Raw genomic sequence first — 14,853 nt, 5'->3', positions numbered from 1 at the left:
TTCAAACCAAGATGAAAAGGATGCTGAACATTCAAAGTTCAGAGTTCTCTGTCCCCGCTTTAACCTTCTGATGTCTAAAGAGGTTTGTAGAGAGGAAAACAGAGGGGTTTAAGTGTTTAATTTGTATATTTAGCAGTATCTGGAGGGGAGGCTGGGACTAGCTCTTAGTGACCTGGATTTCCTTTAAACTGCATAGATTTCAGAGGGATTGTTCACCCTGTTCCTTTGTTTTCCTGAGGCAAGACTTTGAGGAACACAAAAAGCTTAACAAGCGTCAGTGGCACATTTCCCATCTTCTTTCTAATGGGAATGGGAATGTTGATCCCTCTGAGGTCAGAAATCCCCTTGTTTCAGTGTTTCCTTAGCATCAACTCATTCACTGCCGCAGGTTTTTCAATACTGCTTCCCACTGATGCCCACCTCCTGGTGGCTTAGAAAACATAGGACCATAAAGCACAGCAACCTCTTTGGTATCAACACAATTAACCAGGCCATGAAGGACAGCCACAGGGTTGATGCTGTCCTTGATAGACGGCACAAGTTACACATGAGGTTTGTTACCATGAACACAACTTCTGGTGCTTTCAGAGCTGGGATTGTTCCAGTTTCAGACTCCATGAACTCACCTGAAGTTTCTTCTTTCAGCCAGACATGATGTGCTTGACGAAAGCTGGGGAGAAAAGGAGGAATGAGAGCATGGGAGGTCAAAGGATGTGAGCTGTGAGGGGGCAGGCAGAGCCTGGGGCACCCCAGGGACAAAGGGGATGAGCAATGCCAGGGCTGAGATTTCACCTTCTGTTCCCACCTTCCCAAACCCCTCTTGGGGATGAGCCAGAGCCAATATCCTCAGTTTGCTTAGACCAAGGGAAATAGGTTCCCCCTTTTCCTCAATGCTCCCCAGTTTTAGGGGTTCCCAGATTTAACCATCGCCTATGCCAGATTTTCACCCTCTTGAAGCCATTCCCAAATGTTCCTGACTCGCCTCTGCTGTGAAAGGTGCTGGCTTTGTTTGGTAGCTCACAACAAACCAGTGGAAAACTGGGGATAAACCCTTGGGAACGTGCCTTCTTCAGCTGGAAATCACTGACACGGCCACCTTGTTCCCAGCCCAGCTGACACATCTCACAGCTCTCCTTGGGGAAGCTTTGGAAGATGGTCCATACCTCCCTCTCAGGGATCACCAATGTCCTCCCAGAGGACCCGTTTTGCACCCTGAGCCAAGACAGCCGTGTCTGAAATGGTCTCGATGGGAATCTCTTGCTCCTACCTTCATAGTTAATACAGCCATTGGCATCTTCTTGCCCTGCCATGAGCTGCTCCACCTCGCTTTCTGTCATCTTCTCTCCTGGAGGATGATGGAGAGGTGAGGGAAGGGTTCTCAGCCCCCCAGGACCTTCCTGTCCTTTTCCCAGAGAGCCAAAATCACCAGAGGAAGGAAAAAGGCATTTAAAAGGAGCTGTGTGTCACCACAGGTTGGGGAATGCTGCTGGGAGACTGTGGAGAGAGGACCAAACTGCGGTGGTTGTCTGATAACTGAGGATGTTACGGCCTCTCCATCTCACCTGGATCATGCATGAAGTGGTAAGGTGGAAAAGGCCACATAATCAGGAGCCATTAGTGAAAGCCTATGAGTAGCAGAGTCAAAAGGGTCTCTCTGATGCATGAAGCCACCCAACTAACCGAAGCCATCAGGGGTGGCCTGTGTCCTGCTCCCCAGCCCGGAGCCAGCCCGTACCCAGTGTGACCAGCACATGGCGCAGCTCGGCGCCCATCACCATGCCATTGCCCTCCTTGTCAAAGACCCGCAGCCCTTCCACAAAGTCCTCGAAGGTGCCCTGCTCCTTGGTGCGGGTGAAGTGCTGCAGGATGGGCAGGAAGGTCTCAAAGTCCAGCAGCTTCGTGTTCATTTCTGGAAGGGGAGGAGGAGATGGGGTCAGAGACGAAACCTCCTTAGGCTGAAATCAGCCTCTGAGGACTTAACCTTCCTGGTCTTGTATCTGAGTGCTGGAGAGAAGCACTACAAGGTGATGGGACTGTTGGTTCCTGAGATTGGAAGATCCCTATGAGGAATAAAGTATTAACATCTGGGGACCGCACACAGACCACTGATAGCAGCAGGGAGGTCCTCTGTCACCAAGGCCATGCAGCTGCACTGGAACCAGTCAAGTTGGCACCAGCTCAGGATGTGGCCTGCGAAGCACCCATTGCCACCATCCCTGGGTGAGGACCACTCCCTTATGTCTACTCCCTTAAGACTACCCCTTCTGCCACCCGTAATACAGGGAAGGATAGTGAAGGAATGAAGCCTCTCTCCATCATTTCCTCCATCTCACTGGGTTCTTCCTAAAGGGGACATACTCCTTCACTTACTGCCAGGAAGCACAGGGATTACTTGTCCCACCATGTCCCCACTGCCCCACTTTGCTCTCACCTTCTGCTTTGGGCTTGCCCAGCACCTTCAGGACCTCTGCATTGGTGGGGTTGTGGCCGAGCGCCCGTAGAACATCCCCACACTGTGCATAGGAGATCTGCATGGCCCCGGCGGGCGTCCGGTCAAACAGGCTGAAGGCTTCTTTGAACTCTGTGCATGAGAAGAGCCCAGATGTCCTTTTCCATGCTGGGCCCATTCCCTGCTCCACTGGAGCAAGGAAAAGACGGACACATGCATGCTGGGTGCCCTCCTGCTGCACCCCCATGGTCCCCATGACACCCCATGGCTCTGCTGGCACCCCCAGTCAGGCAGACACTCATAGTGCTGGCTGTGTTTGGGCAGGGGAGACCATGTCCACCCCAGCCTTGCAGACCACGGGAAGGATGCAGGAGATTCATTCCCAAGCTTGTTCCCATAGCACTCAGAGCTGTGGGTTTCTTGTCCATGGCACTAATGAATTCCAGGTTCTGGCCCATCTTCTTAGCATCCAGCAATAGTTCACTCAAAACAGAGCCATTGCTTCTCCTGCTGTTGGGTGGGATGAGGTAATGACAGTCTCCATGGAGTGATGGAGACATCACGGTCAGGTAGGCATCCCCTTGTGTTTGGTGGGAATGCTGGCCCAGGGATTGCTCCTTGCCTTGGATTTGCTCCTTTTCTACTTGGCATCTTTATATCTTCTGCTGAGCCTCACCATCCCATGGACCGTGTCCCCGTGTCCGTGTCCCTGTAATCCTGTCCATGGTCCCCCCCCCGGCACCTCAGGGTGCTGCTGTTATCCTGCTTGTCCTCACAATGGCTCCATCTCTGCAGATGGGATCCCTCCATATGGCATATAGAGGGAGGGACATCACCCACTGTGAGGCCCTGGTCAAGAGGCACCACTTTGAGGGTGCTCAGTCCCCTCTTGACTGCCTGGAGCCATGGGAGCACATCACACACTGGGGGACATCGTTGCAGGTTGAATCCAAACATCTTCACCTTTTAACTTGCTCACGTTTCCACTGGCCCTGTTCTCCTTTCAAAGGCTGGTTCAGGGCCAAGCCTGCAGGATCCCGTGCCTCCTCCTCCCAGTATCCACCCCAGGATCTGCCCTCACATCTTGTCCCTCCCCTACTCAGTACAGAGGCATGAAGAGATGAGGAATCCCAATCCCAGCTCATCTGCATCGCCAGAGGCTGCTCCTCCCACACGAATCCGACTTTGAACCAGGCTCCATCTCTCACCATGAATGGAAAAATACCTTTTCCCTGCCTGAAGCAGGGATTATCCCCTGCAACTGGGGCACCCCCATGCAGAGCAAGGAGCCAGGGTCCATTTATTGCTCCCAACAGCCCTAGCTAAATCCCTGTGCTGGCTCCCAGCATTGCTCCCGTCTCCATGTCCTGCCTCCTCTTCCTACCAGTGCCCTTCCCCATTTCCTTTCCATCCTGATGCTGGGGGTTTGACGCGTGGGGCCTTGGCTCTTATGTCTGCTGTGAAAAACTACCTGGAAAAAGGACTCCCCATTCCTAATGGCATCCCTGGGAAAAGGTGAAGTCTGCACTTACCTTCAATCTGCTCTGCAGTGAACTCGATCTGTCGGGAAAAGCGAACAGAGCCAGGCATCAGCGTTATGTTACGGACAGCGGTAGCGGAGGGGCTCTCCCCTGCATTTGAACCTCTCCACAGTCAGGTGGAAACGATGCTATTTTCAGGCTTGATCCTTAGTTCAAGTGATTGAACACCCTCCATGCTGAGCCTGCTCTAAATAACGCCCCTGCCACACCTCTGGCTTAAATATGTGGCTAAATCCTGGGGAATCATGGAAAAACCAAGCTCCCATTGTGGTGACTTGGCTAAAAGATGCTCTCAGGTGGAGGAGACAACACAGGCAGCCAAATACTTCAGGATGGAGGCAGTGGGTGGCTGCTGGGACCGTGACACAGGGGGGAAGACGGAAACATCCCCACAGCCAGGAGAGCATCCCTCCCAGCCCTCTGCATCAACACAGCCCTCCCAGCCCGCTGCTCCAATGCAATGTGCTCATCCTCCCCTCCCAGCCCTGGCTCTCAGCCTGGCGCATCGCATCGCCCATGCCTGCAGACGACAGGCACGAAGGGAGACGGTGACGCCTCCATCCCTCACTCACCTTCACGCTCTTGGGATCAAAGGCAGGTTCTCGGGGGGGCTCCGGGGCCGGAGCTGCTTTGGCCGCTTCCTTCCTCGGGTCAGGTTTCTTGATTGGCATCGTGCTGGGGCTGTGTAAAGGGGCAGGGATGGGTCCTGCTGCCCAGCAAAGCCACTGAACCGAGGATGAAAGGCAAAGGCTGCTCCTTCCCTTATATACAAGCCCCGTGCTCACCCCGCAGGGGCAGGCCAGCTGCTGGAGCAACTGCTACTTACTATAAAAGGAAGAAAACTCAAACGAGAGGGGCCCCAACTTGACAATTGCCCATTGTCATCAGCTCCCGGCACAGCCAAGCCACCAGACACCCCCCCAGCCACAACAGGGGGGACATGGCCCCCTCCAGCACCTGCACCGGGTGGGCTGCACGGGGGCTGCTCGCTAAATGAGCACTGAAAGCCTAAACTCGAGCCGCCCCGGGAGCCTGGCAGGGAAGCAGCGACGCGGGGCCGATGGAGCTGCCATGATACCCATGGGAAAAGCACGCCTGGTTTTAGGCAGGCCTCAAGGGCAAGCGCTGCAGAGCCCTTTGTGACACCCGGGTTTATGAAGGGCTGCTGCAAAGGGGCTCAGTCCTCTCTGCATGATCCGCTGGCCTCGTGCTCAGGGGCTGGTTTGTCCCCATTGCTCCCCAGGGATGAGCTTGTGCCTTGGAATAGGTGCGGGTGAGAAGCTGTGCTCACCTCCATAGGATAGCTAAGGAGGGTAATGCAAACGAAGGGTAAAGCCAGGCATTTAATTCATCAGCTCAGGACCTTTCACAGCGCTGCGCTGCTCATCACAGCATCATAGAACCATAGAATCATGGAATGGTTTTGGGTTGGAAAGGACCTTGGGATCATCCAGGTCCAAACCTGCTGCTCCCGCTCCTTTTGATGCAGCCCAGCACACGGAGGGTTTCTGGGCTCAGGTGCACGCTGACAGCTCACATTCAGTTTCTCATCAACCAACAGCCCAAGTTCTTCTCCTCAGGGATGCTCTGGATCACTTCTCTGCCCAACCTGTAGCTGTGTTATCCCATGCACCCCCAAAACCTGCAGGGCAGCACGGGCCGTAGCATCTCCTTTCAGCCCCTCTGCAGGCACTGTGCAGGCTCCAGTGAGAGATGCTCCTGCTCTCACCCTCCTCTCCCAACTGCTTGAAGATCTGCAGAAGAGGTCATTGAGGTTCAGCATCCCCCAAAATGGGGCTTGAGGGTTACACCAAGACATCTAAACCCGCAGCCTCGTTGCTCCTGCCAGCGTTGGCTTAAATTGGGCTGCAGGGTCCGTCACAAGCCACTGGGTGGACCAGGATCCTGCGAGATGCTGCCCGTCCTGGTGCGAGAGCTGCGAGGTCTTGGTGCTGGCTGGAGCTTGAGCCATTCCGTACGGGTATATATACACACACACTTCATATATGTATGTATTTAAATATAGTTTATAGATGGATATAGAAAAATGCATTTAGATTTGCATTTTCAGGTGGTTGAGTCAGGCTGGTTCAGGTCATGTTGTATCGCAGCAGCTCAGGCTTGGCACGACCGGCTGGGTCTAATCCTGCTCTTTTGGAGCTGCTGCAGGGCTGGGAGTGAAGGGAACTGCTTGAGCCATCACGAGCCGGGTCATGGGGGTCCTTCAGGAGGAGGGAGCAGCAGCAAACTGCTGTCTGCCATCACCTGAGGGTTGCTCGCGTGGGTTCGGGGCTGGATGGGAGTCATTTGCAGTGATTGCTTTCCAGAGCGCTCTATAATAAAGCAAGTCATTTAGCAAGAAAAACCCCAACGTTTTGCTAACGGCAAACCCGGATCCCGGGTCAGGTTCTGGGAATCAAATTGCCTCTGAGTGCTGCTGCCTCCCCCTCAGCCAGCATCCATCCATCGCGAGTCCAGAACAACCTCACTTTACCCCCAGCCCTGCTCCCTGCAGCTTCAGGGTCAGGAATCAGTACCCAGAAGAGCCTTTAGAACACATTAATCCTGCAATTCAGGTGCTTCTCCCATCTCTTGCCCTTCGTGCAGCATCTTCATGAGCAGAGTGATGCAGGGCTGGTGTCAGCATCCACCAGTGGTCCATGGTAACGGCTAAACTGGGATGAGGAGAGAGGCAGCTGCCGAGGATGCCCCTAATCCCTCCTTTATTTACTGCTGTGGCAGGGAAGGCCACCAACAGGCTTGTTCTCCTGTCTAACTTAACCAGAGGGAGCACAGCACCTCCTGAGCGCTGTCATTGGGGTTTGCTTTGCTTTCTCATCCAGCTGATAACACCTTCCCTTGCCACAGGAGCTCATCACCCCTTGTCCTATCGCTCCAGTCCCTGATGAAGAGTCCCTCTCCAGCATCCTTGTAGCCCCCTTCAGATACTGGAAGCTGCTCTGAGGTCTCCACGCAGCTTCTCTTCTCCAGGCTGAGCAGCCCCAATGTTCTCAGCCTGGCTCCATACGGGAGCTGCTCCAGCCCCTGAGCATCCTCGTGCCCCTAAATGATCCCAAAAGGCACCCGGAAGGGTGGCATCAGAATGATCCTGAAAGGCCAGGGACAGCCCTGGGGTGTTCCCAAGGGGATGCAGGTGCCAAGGGACCGCTCTGATGGGGATGTTGTCAGCTGCAACGAGACCAGCTCTGAGCTGGCGCCCAAGGACCTGCTGGTTTGGCTCATCCCATTCATGGGCTGTGTGAGACACCCATCGGGGTGGGAGCTCTGCTGTCAGGACTGCCCGTCTGCCTGCTCCTGCCTGCGGTACCCATTGATCCTCATCCATGGAGGCTGAAAGCTGTTGCACAGTGAGATCCTTCTGCAAAGCAAACACACAAAGGCAGGAGGGTGCTTGTCCTGGGGGGGAGCGGGTCTGATCCCCAAAGCACACCCCAATCCCTAGAGAAGGAAAAGGGTTAAGCTGGCATCTGCCTGAAAGACATCCCACCTCAGGAGCATCAGTGCCGAGGTGATGCTCACGTGCTTGCACCCGCTGCCCCCCTGCCTCCAGCCGCATCACTGGGGTTTTCCCCACTGTCCTCCAGCTCCTTGGGACCAATGTGGGGCAGGAGGGGACTGAGCAGCACGGGCACAGCGAGGGGATGCTGTGACAGCTGAGAAATGAGCGCCAGGCAGCGAGAGGAGTTTCTGAAAGGAGGAATCTGCCTTGAATGGAGAGGATTTTAGCACCTAGGGCTGAGCCAATAAACCTCTGCCGTCCCCATCCGAGTGGGAATTGTTTGCACACGCTCCAGGAGCTGCTTAAAGCGGGCGGGAGATGGAGAGTGAGTAGCAGCAAGGATGATGGGGGGAGAACCCCGTTCACCTGGTGAGCCTGTGGGCAGATAGATCCCTATAGCACTGCCAGGACCCCAGGGGTGCCCCAGAAGATGCTCTGTCCTGCTGCCCCACAGCCTGGGGCTGGCAGCGCTTCTCCAGCTCAGCATCCCTGAGGTGCATCCCAGTGACACGGTGGGACCATGGAGACGTCCGTTCCTAAGGGAGGTATCACAGCTCTTCTCTGCTGCTGTCTGCTCAGCTCTGCCTGGGCTCTGGTAAGTCTGCATGGTCCTATGGGCTCCTCTGGTCCTCTCCTGGCTTGAAACCCTGCTGAGTGTGCATCCCGCCCCACAGAGCTGCTGGGCAGGAGGGGAGGGAGAGCATCTGTGCTCCTGCTTCCACAGCCATGGGGACACCAAACGGAGTGGTTTTCCCATTGCTTGGATGCATCCAGGGCTGGGTTCCCTGCCTCAAAGGCATTGGGGGAACGGAAGGGGGGGGTGATTTATAGTCAGCTCCTGCTGATGGGTCCCAGGACCCCCAGTCCTGCTCTGTGCCCCCCACCAGCAACAGACACTGCCTTGAAGAGCATGGATGGGAGCTCAGGGTCTCCTCTCTGGGGCAGGATTTGGCCATGGGCAGTCCAGGAGCCAGTGTGAAGCCCCTCATCCCGACTCCTCTGTGCTTCCAAAGCTGCAGCCCTGTGTGGGCAATGGGCACATCCAGCCCCACCGGTGGGGTGGGCAAGAAGCCCAACACACCACCCATGTCCATGTGTTTCTCAAGGGACCATGGACAGGGTGAAGGGGGCTCATGGTCAGCCTCAGCCTTGCAAGAGGGAAGAACGAGAGCAGGAGGCTTTTCTCTTCCCCATCATCGTGTTCGAGCCTACTCAAAGCCACACAAACATGGGAGGGTTGGGAGAGCATCCATCAGCTTTGCCTGCCAGCACATTCATGTCCCATGTGTCCTGGCTTCCCTGCCTGTCTTCGCCTCATTTCTTACCCCAAGCACGGACCTGCTCGAAGCTCTGAGTCAGTGGCTGAGAGCAGCAAAGATCAGCAAAGCATGAGCCCCTTGTCAGGAGGTTCCTGTAGCATCCCTGGAGCCCCTTGCGAGGCTGCTGGAGGTGTCATCCATCACATCAGCCTTGTCCTGGCAGGTGGACCCCGATGATGTCCTCACAAAAGAGGAGCAGATCTACCTCCTGGTGGAAGCTAAGGAGAGATGTCAGAGGCACATAAAAGCCCAACTGGAGATGATCCAAGGTAGTGTCCATCCCTGCGCGTGGGTCAGCCAGCCCCAGCATGCACCATGGGGGATGCCGTTCCCTCTGATGGGAGAGGATGGAGCTTGAGGGCTTGTGGAGATCCTGGTACCCTGGGTGCTGCTCATAGAATCCCAGCCTGGTTTGGGTTGAAGGGACCTTAAAGCTCCTCCAGCTCCAACCCTTGCCGTGGCCAGGGACCCCTTCCACTGGAGCAGCTTGCTCCAAGCCCTGCAGGCCGGGGTGATGCTGGCAGCGCGTTTTCCTTGGGGGAGCTGGAGGAAGCTGTGTCCCTGTTCGGAGATGGGAGCTGTCTCCTTGCTCTTTGACCAGACACCAGCTGCCTTCCAGAGTGGGATGGGATCATCTGCTGGCCAAAGGGCTCCCCCAGCCAGGAGGTGTCGGTGCCCTGCCCTGACTACATCTACGACTTCAACCACCAAGGTAAGAGCTTGGACCTGAGCAGGGAGAGACCCTCGGTGACCCCCCAGCAGCAGGGATGTGCCTGTGCTTCCCTCGGGTCCTTCAGCGGCCACAGCGCCCATTGCCCTTCGCAGGTCATGCCTACAGGTACTGCAGCTCCTCGGGGACCTGGGCCATGGCTCTCAGCATCAACAAGACCTGGGCCAACTACACCGAGTGCGCTCTGCTCTTTTCCTCCGAGAGCCGGAGCCGTGAGAAGGTGACTTCGCTCCCTGGGAACAGGGCTTGAGAGTGTTCAAGGCCAGGTTGGATGGGGCTCGGAGCAAGCTGCTCTAGTGTGAGGTGTCCCTGCCCATGGAACCGGATGAGCTTTAGGGTCCCTTCCACCCCAAACCATTCCACGGTTCTATGGTTCCAGGAGGTGTTTGAGCGCCTGCACCTGATGTACACCATCGGCTACTCCATCTCCCTGGCCTCCCTCCTTGTTGCTGTCTGCATCCTCTCGTACTTCAAGTAAGGAGAAGCCAAAACCTTATCCCCATGAGAGAGAACCCTCCTCTCCCCATCACCTGCACACACGATGCTCTGATGGGAACAGGAACCGGCCCCAAACCCCAGCCCAAACCACCCCCCGTATGACCAGTTCCACCCTGCTCTTGAGGCTGTGGGTGCCCCATTTGCCTCCAGGCCTGTTTTCTGTGCCCATGGGAGGGCTGACACCTTGGAGCTCACCGTGTCCCACGTGCAATGAGCTCATTGGGCAGCTGAGGCTGGGCTCGTGCTATATCCTTTCTCCATAGGCGCCTGCACTGCACACGCAACTACATCCACGTCCACCTCTTCACCTCCTTCATCTGCCGCGCCGTGAGCATCTTCGTGAAGGACACGGTGCTCTACTCGGGCACCCTGGCCACGGACGTGGAGAAGATGCGGGAGGAGGACTTCAGGGCAGAAATGGCTCCTTCGCCGGGACATCGGAGCCACCTGGCAAGTGTGGAGGCAGGATCAGGGGGAAAGGGGATGGAAGAGCCCTGGTGCAAGGGGATGTGGTTGGGATGCTCCCAGCTGCGCTGCGCAGGGGAGGGATGAAGGGCAACCAGCAGCTCTGCCCACCCTGGTGCCGCAGCAGGCAAAGGACTTCAGTGTGGCCTGGTATGGGAAGCACCTTTCCTATGGGAGATGTAGAGCCACGGTGCTGGAATGCTGCAGTATCCCAGGGGAGATGGGGCACAGCCTGGGGTTTGCGGGTCAGGTTTTGCTTTCAGGGCACAGGCTGATAGGGGCACTTCCCTGACTGTGTGTCCACAGGTGGGCTGCAAGGTGGTGGTGACCCTCTTCCTCTATTTTCTGGCCACCAACCACTACTGGATCCTGGTGGAAGGGCTCTACCTGCATAGCCTGATCTTCATGGCCTTCCTCTCCAACAAGAGCTACCTGTGGGTCCTCATCATCATCGGCTGGGGTAAGCATGGACCCCAGTGCTGAGAGCAGCTGGGAGCTGTGGCATCAGAGTGGCACAGGACACCCAAGGCAGGGCAGTGGGATGCAGACCGGACCTGCGTTGGTCTGCAAAGGTGATGCTTCATCGCTGCTCCTCACCATGGTCCCTGTCCCTCCAGGTCTCCCTGCTGTGTTCGTGTCCATCTGGGCCAGCGTCAGGGCCTCCCTGGCTGATACACAGTACGTGGGCCCACCTCCAACAGCCCTTTGGGGAGGGAAAGGCTGGTGGCAAACACCAGCAGAATGAAGTGAGCATGAAGAGCAAGAGGAGTGAGCACACACTGAGGCTTGTCCGTCCAACTGCCAGGGATCCACAGTGACAGCGGTTGTGAATGGTTGTAGCGTGGCTGCTGTTGGGCCAAGACTTACACAAAGGGAGTGAAGGGAGGACGGGGATGGTGGTTACGGGGTAAAGAGAGCCATCAGCTGGCGATGTTCCTGCCCAGGTTCCTCCAGGGTGTTTCTTTGTGGGTCTTGTCCAGGTGCTGGGATCTCAGCGCAGGAAACATGAAGTGGATTTATCAGGTCCCCATCTTGGCCGCCATTGTGGTAAGAATCCCATGGCTGAATCCCCCAATCCCTTTTGGGAAAGGGGCTGGACAGAGACCCAGGGCTGTTCGCTTGCGGTCCCTGAGGTTGTGCCTGCAGCCCCTCCAGCCCGCGGCGATGCAGAGGGATGCAGGGACACTGGTCCCTCCGCACCCTGACCGCAGCATCACCTCCATGTCCCTGCCTGCAGCTCACCCCCGGCTGCCCCTCCTCATGCCGGGGGGCTCTGGGGCAGGCCCACGCTCGCTGTGGGCAACAGAACCGCAGCGGGGGGTTGTTGGCAGGTGAACTTCTTCCTCTTCCTCAACATCGTCCGGGTTCTGGCCTCCAAGCTCTGGGGCACGCACGCGGGGAAGCTGGACCCCCGGCAGCAGTACAGGCAAGCGCTGGAACCGCAGACCCTGCCCCGGCCCTGCTGTGGCTCCGCCGCTGCCTCTCCAGCTGATGCTCGGAGCCTTTCTCCTCTCAGGAAGCTGCTCAAGTCCACGCTGGTGCTGATGCCGCTTTTCGGAGTCCATTACGTGGTGTTCATGGCCATGCCCTACACGGAAGTCTCCGGGGTCCTGTGGCAGATCCAGATGCATTACGAGATGCTCTTTAACTCCTCTCAGGTATTGCAAACACCCAGCAATGCTCATCCCAGCAGCAGGGAGGCACACGTGGGGTGGCCCAGCTCGAACTTCACCTCTGTCTCTCTTGGCAGGGTTTCTTTGTGGCTTTTATCTACTGCTTTTGCAATGGGGAGGTGAGTTGGAAGCGTGAGCTCCTTGGCGCAGCCTCTTTGGGGCTGGGGAAGTCAACCCAGAACCCCCAGGCTGGGAAAATACTTGGATCCATCCCTCTCAGTAGGATTGGATCTTCGGCTCCCTAATGGAGCAAGCTGCTCCAGTGGAAGGTGTCCCTGCCTGTGGCAGGGGTTGGAGCTGGAGGAGCGTTAAGGTCCCTTCCAACCTGAACCAGGCTGGGATTTGGAAGGGGGGAGATCCCTGGGGACAGGACTGGACACCAGCAGGCACCTCTGGTCTCTCCTCAGGTGCAGGCAGAGATCAAGAAAGCCCGTTTTCGGAGGAGCCTGGCGCTGGACTTCAAGCAGAAGGCTCGTGCCACCAGCGCGGTGGGGAGCTACTGCTATGGGGGGCTGAGCTCCCACCCCGCCACCAGCTTCAGCACCAGCCTGGTGGGGCGAGGAGCAGGGAGCACCCAGCAGCGGGGGCTGCTGCTGCCGGCCCGGGCCAGCCTCCCGGGCTGTATCCCCAGCTCCTTTGCCTCAGATAACTTTGTGCCCTGTGTGACCCAGGAGATGAGCCAGAGACCTGGTGGGGAAAGCACAGGGGATCCAACAGACCTGGATCGGGGTCACCCCAACCTCAACAAGGAGCTGGAGACGATGCTGTGAAGCGAATGGGGGGGTTTCCCATCTGGGCATCCAGCTGTGACTGGGAAGATGCTGATCCTCACACTTTTATGCTTGCATGGAGAGCTGAGATAGGGAACGATCCAGTTCCCTTCCCTCACAGGCAGTGTGCAAAGGGACCATGTGCTCTTTCTACCTACCTGGCCCATAAAGGAGCAGCCCGTTCCAAACCTTTCCTTCCACACACCAGTGATTGATGTACGTGATGTCTGTGCATGCAAAGCCTTGAATCATCCCCAGGAAACACCTCAATGGTCCAGGTGACTTCAGCTCCAGTGTGTATAAAGCTGATTCAACAAGCCCATAGCGTGACTCCGCAGTGTAGCACCTACATCGTACAGCCTGGTGCTGTGCAGAGCTGTTCTGCAGCTCATCCTGCCCTTAACTGCATCCTTGTGCAGCTTGCAGCCCTGGTAGAGCAGGAACAGGGAGCATGAGGATGCTGCAGTGGATCCCAGCATCCACTGGGATCAATGGGCTCAGGCACCAGGCCAAGCTGCATGGGCTGGGATGGGCGCAGTGCAATGCTGGGTCCCCCCTTAGCTTTCCAGCACCATCATCCATGAACACACGGGCTACTGCATGTGAGAGGCTCGGTCCTCTGGTATTGAAAGTGAACAAAGACATGGTCTGTGTGGCTTGTTCCCGTCCCTGAACTCCATCAGGGACTCGGTGGTTGCTGGAAGGCAGCAGAGGGTGCCAAGGGCTGGAAGCACATCCACAGTGGCAGCAGCCAGACCCTGGCTCCCTCTCTGCTGCACTGTGCTGCTGGAAGAGCTCCTCACCTGATGGGCAAAGACATTCCAGTGGGGCTTGCACTGCCCAGCCCAGGTAATTCCACTGGATCACAGGGGAGGGGAGGATTTCCCCATGGTTGGAAATGGACACGTGTGTACCCGTTAACATTAAAGTGTGTTGCTGGCAGCACGGGGTTTCCTTCCCTACCTGCTCTAATGAGAGACAGTCCCTCAAGGCAGCAACTTCGCGATACAGTGAACGTGTGCATCCTTCTGTGCAGTCACACAGTGGAAAGCTACGAGGCAAAGGGATTTTTGGGATTTTTTGGGAACCCCAGGATTGGCAAACCCTGCAGGGACACAGGCAGCCAGGAAGGGAAGGGCTCCAGGGCCCAGTCGGGCACATCCACACCACCTACAGTGTGGCAGAGGCAGGGCTGGCTGGTGGCAGCGTTTGCCCTGCTCTAGGGGACAAAAGGGGGTGGCTGACGCACAGCCACAGAAGCAGAAACCCAGCCTGAGCTTCCTGCAGTCTGCCCAGCTCTTGTCCGTTTAGAAGCAAGGTTCTCCCTCCAGGCGTGCTGCTCACACTGCTACCTTGTTCCGTGGAGACAGAATCAGCCCTCTGATGTATCTGACAGGGACCTGAGAACTGACATTTATAGCTCTTGGTCAGTGATCAGTATTTACTCACCCAAGTCTCAGGAGGCCTCCGGTAGCTGAGAAAGGGGTGAGGAATTTCAATAATCCTATTGAAGAGCAGAGGGACGTGTTAAAAAGGAAGGGAGAAACCCAAGGACATGCCATGTCCAGGGCCTGTTCCCAGGGGCAGCCATCCAGGAAGGCAGGAGCAGATGGAAGCTTTAAACTATGGAGCTGTTTCTATCTTGTTTTGAAACAGATCTTTAATTGTGCAGAGCGACAAACCTCAAGTGTGAGAAAGAAAGGGGAATGGCCTAGAAACATGGAGAGGGGCTTTGGACCAGGGTCTGTAGGGACAGGACAAGGCGAATGGCTTTAACCTGCCAGAGGGGAGATTGAGATGAGCTCTTAGGCACAAGTTCTCTCATTGGAAGGTCCCTTCCAACCCAAACCAGTCTGGGGCTGCATGGATGCAGCAGCATCTAAACCCC

The 14,853-nt window shown here is 56.5% G+C and overlaps 2 protein-coding genes across 2 annotated transcripts; one reads left to right on the top strand and one right to left on the bottom strand.

The window, feature by feature from the left end:
- Window positions 1-641: 641 nt before the first annotated feature.
- LOC308229278 (myosin light chain, embryonic) lies at window positions 642-4,661 on the bottom strand (the record flags this gene model as incomplete). Its single annotated transcript, XM_080633217.1, has 6 exons — window positions 642-670; window positions 1,268-1,345; window positions 1,736-1,909; window positions 2,432-2,581; window positions 3,982-4,009; window positions 4,563-4,661. The coding sequence occupies 6 exons, from the start codon at window positions 4,659-4,661 to the stop codon at window positions 642-644; spliced, it is 558 nt and encodes a 185-aa protein (XP_080489343.1).
- Window positions 4,662-7,138: 2,477 nt separating this feature from the next.
- Window positions 7,139-12,965, top strand: LOC308229297 (parathyroid hormone/parathyroid hormone-related peptide receptor-like; the record flags this gene model as incomplete). The annotated part of the gene is made up of 12 exons (XM_080633252.1): window positions 7,139-7,222; window positions 8,993-9,098; window positions 9,431-9,541; window positions 9,655-9,779; window positions 9,939-10,033; window positions 10,321-10,507; window positions 10,829-10,982; window positions 11,140-11,200; window positions 11,503-11,569; window positions 11,854-12,180; window positions 12,273-12,314; window positions 12,603-12,965. The coding sequence occupies 12 exons, from the start codon at window positions 7,139-7,141 to the stop codon at window positions 12,963-12,965; spliced, it is 1,722 nt and encodes a 573-aa protein (XP_080489378.1).
- Between the last annotated feature and the right edge of the window lie 1,888 nt (window positions 12,966-14,853).

This window comes from Psittacula echo (assembly GCF_963264785.1).
Source record: "Psittacula echo genome assembly, chromosome: 23".
In the NCBI taxonomy this organism is placed as follows: Eukaryota; Metazoa; Chordata; class Aves; order Psittaciformes; family Psittacidae; genus Psittacula; species Psittacula echo.
This window is presented reverse-complemented; position numbering and strand designations above follow the sequence as displayed.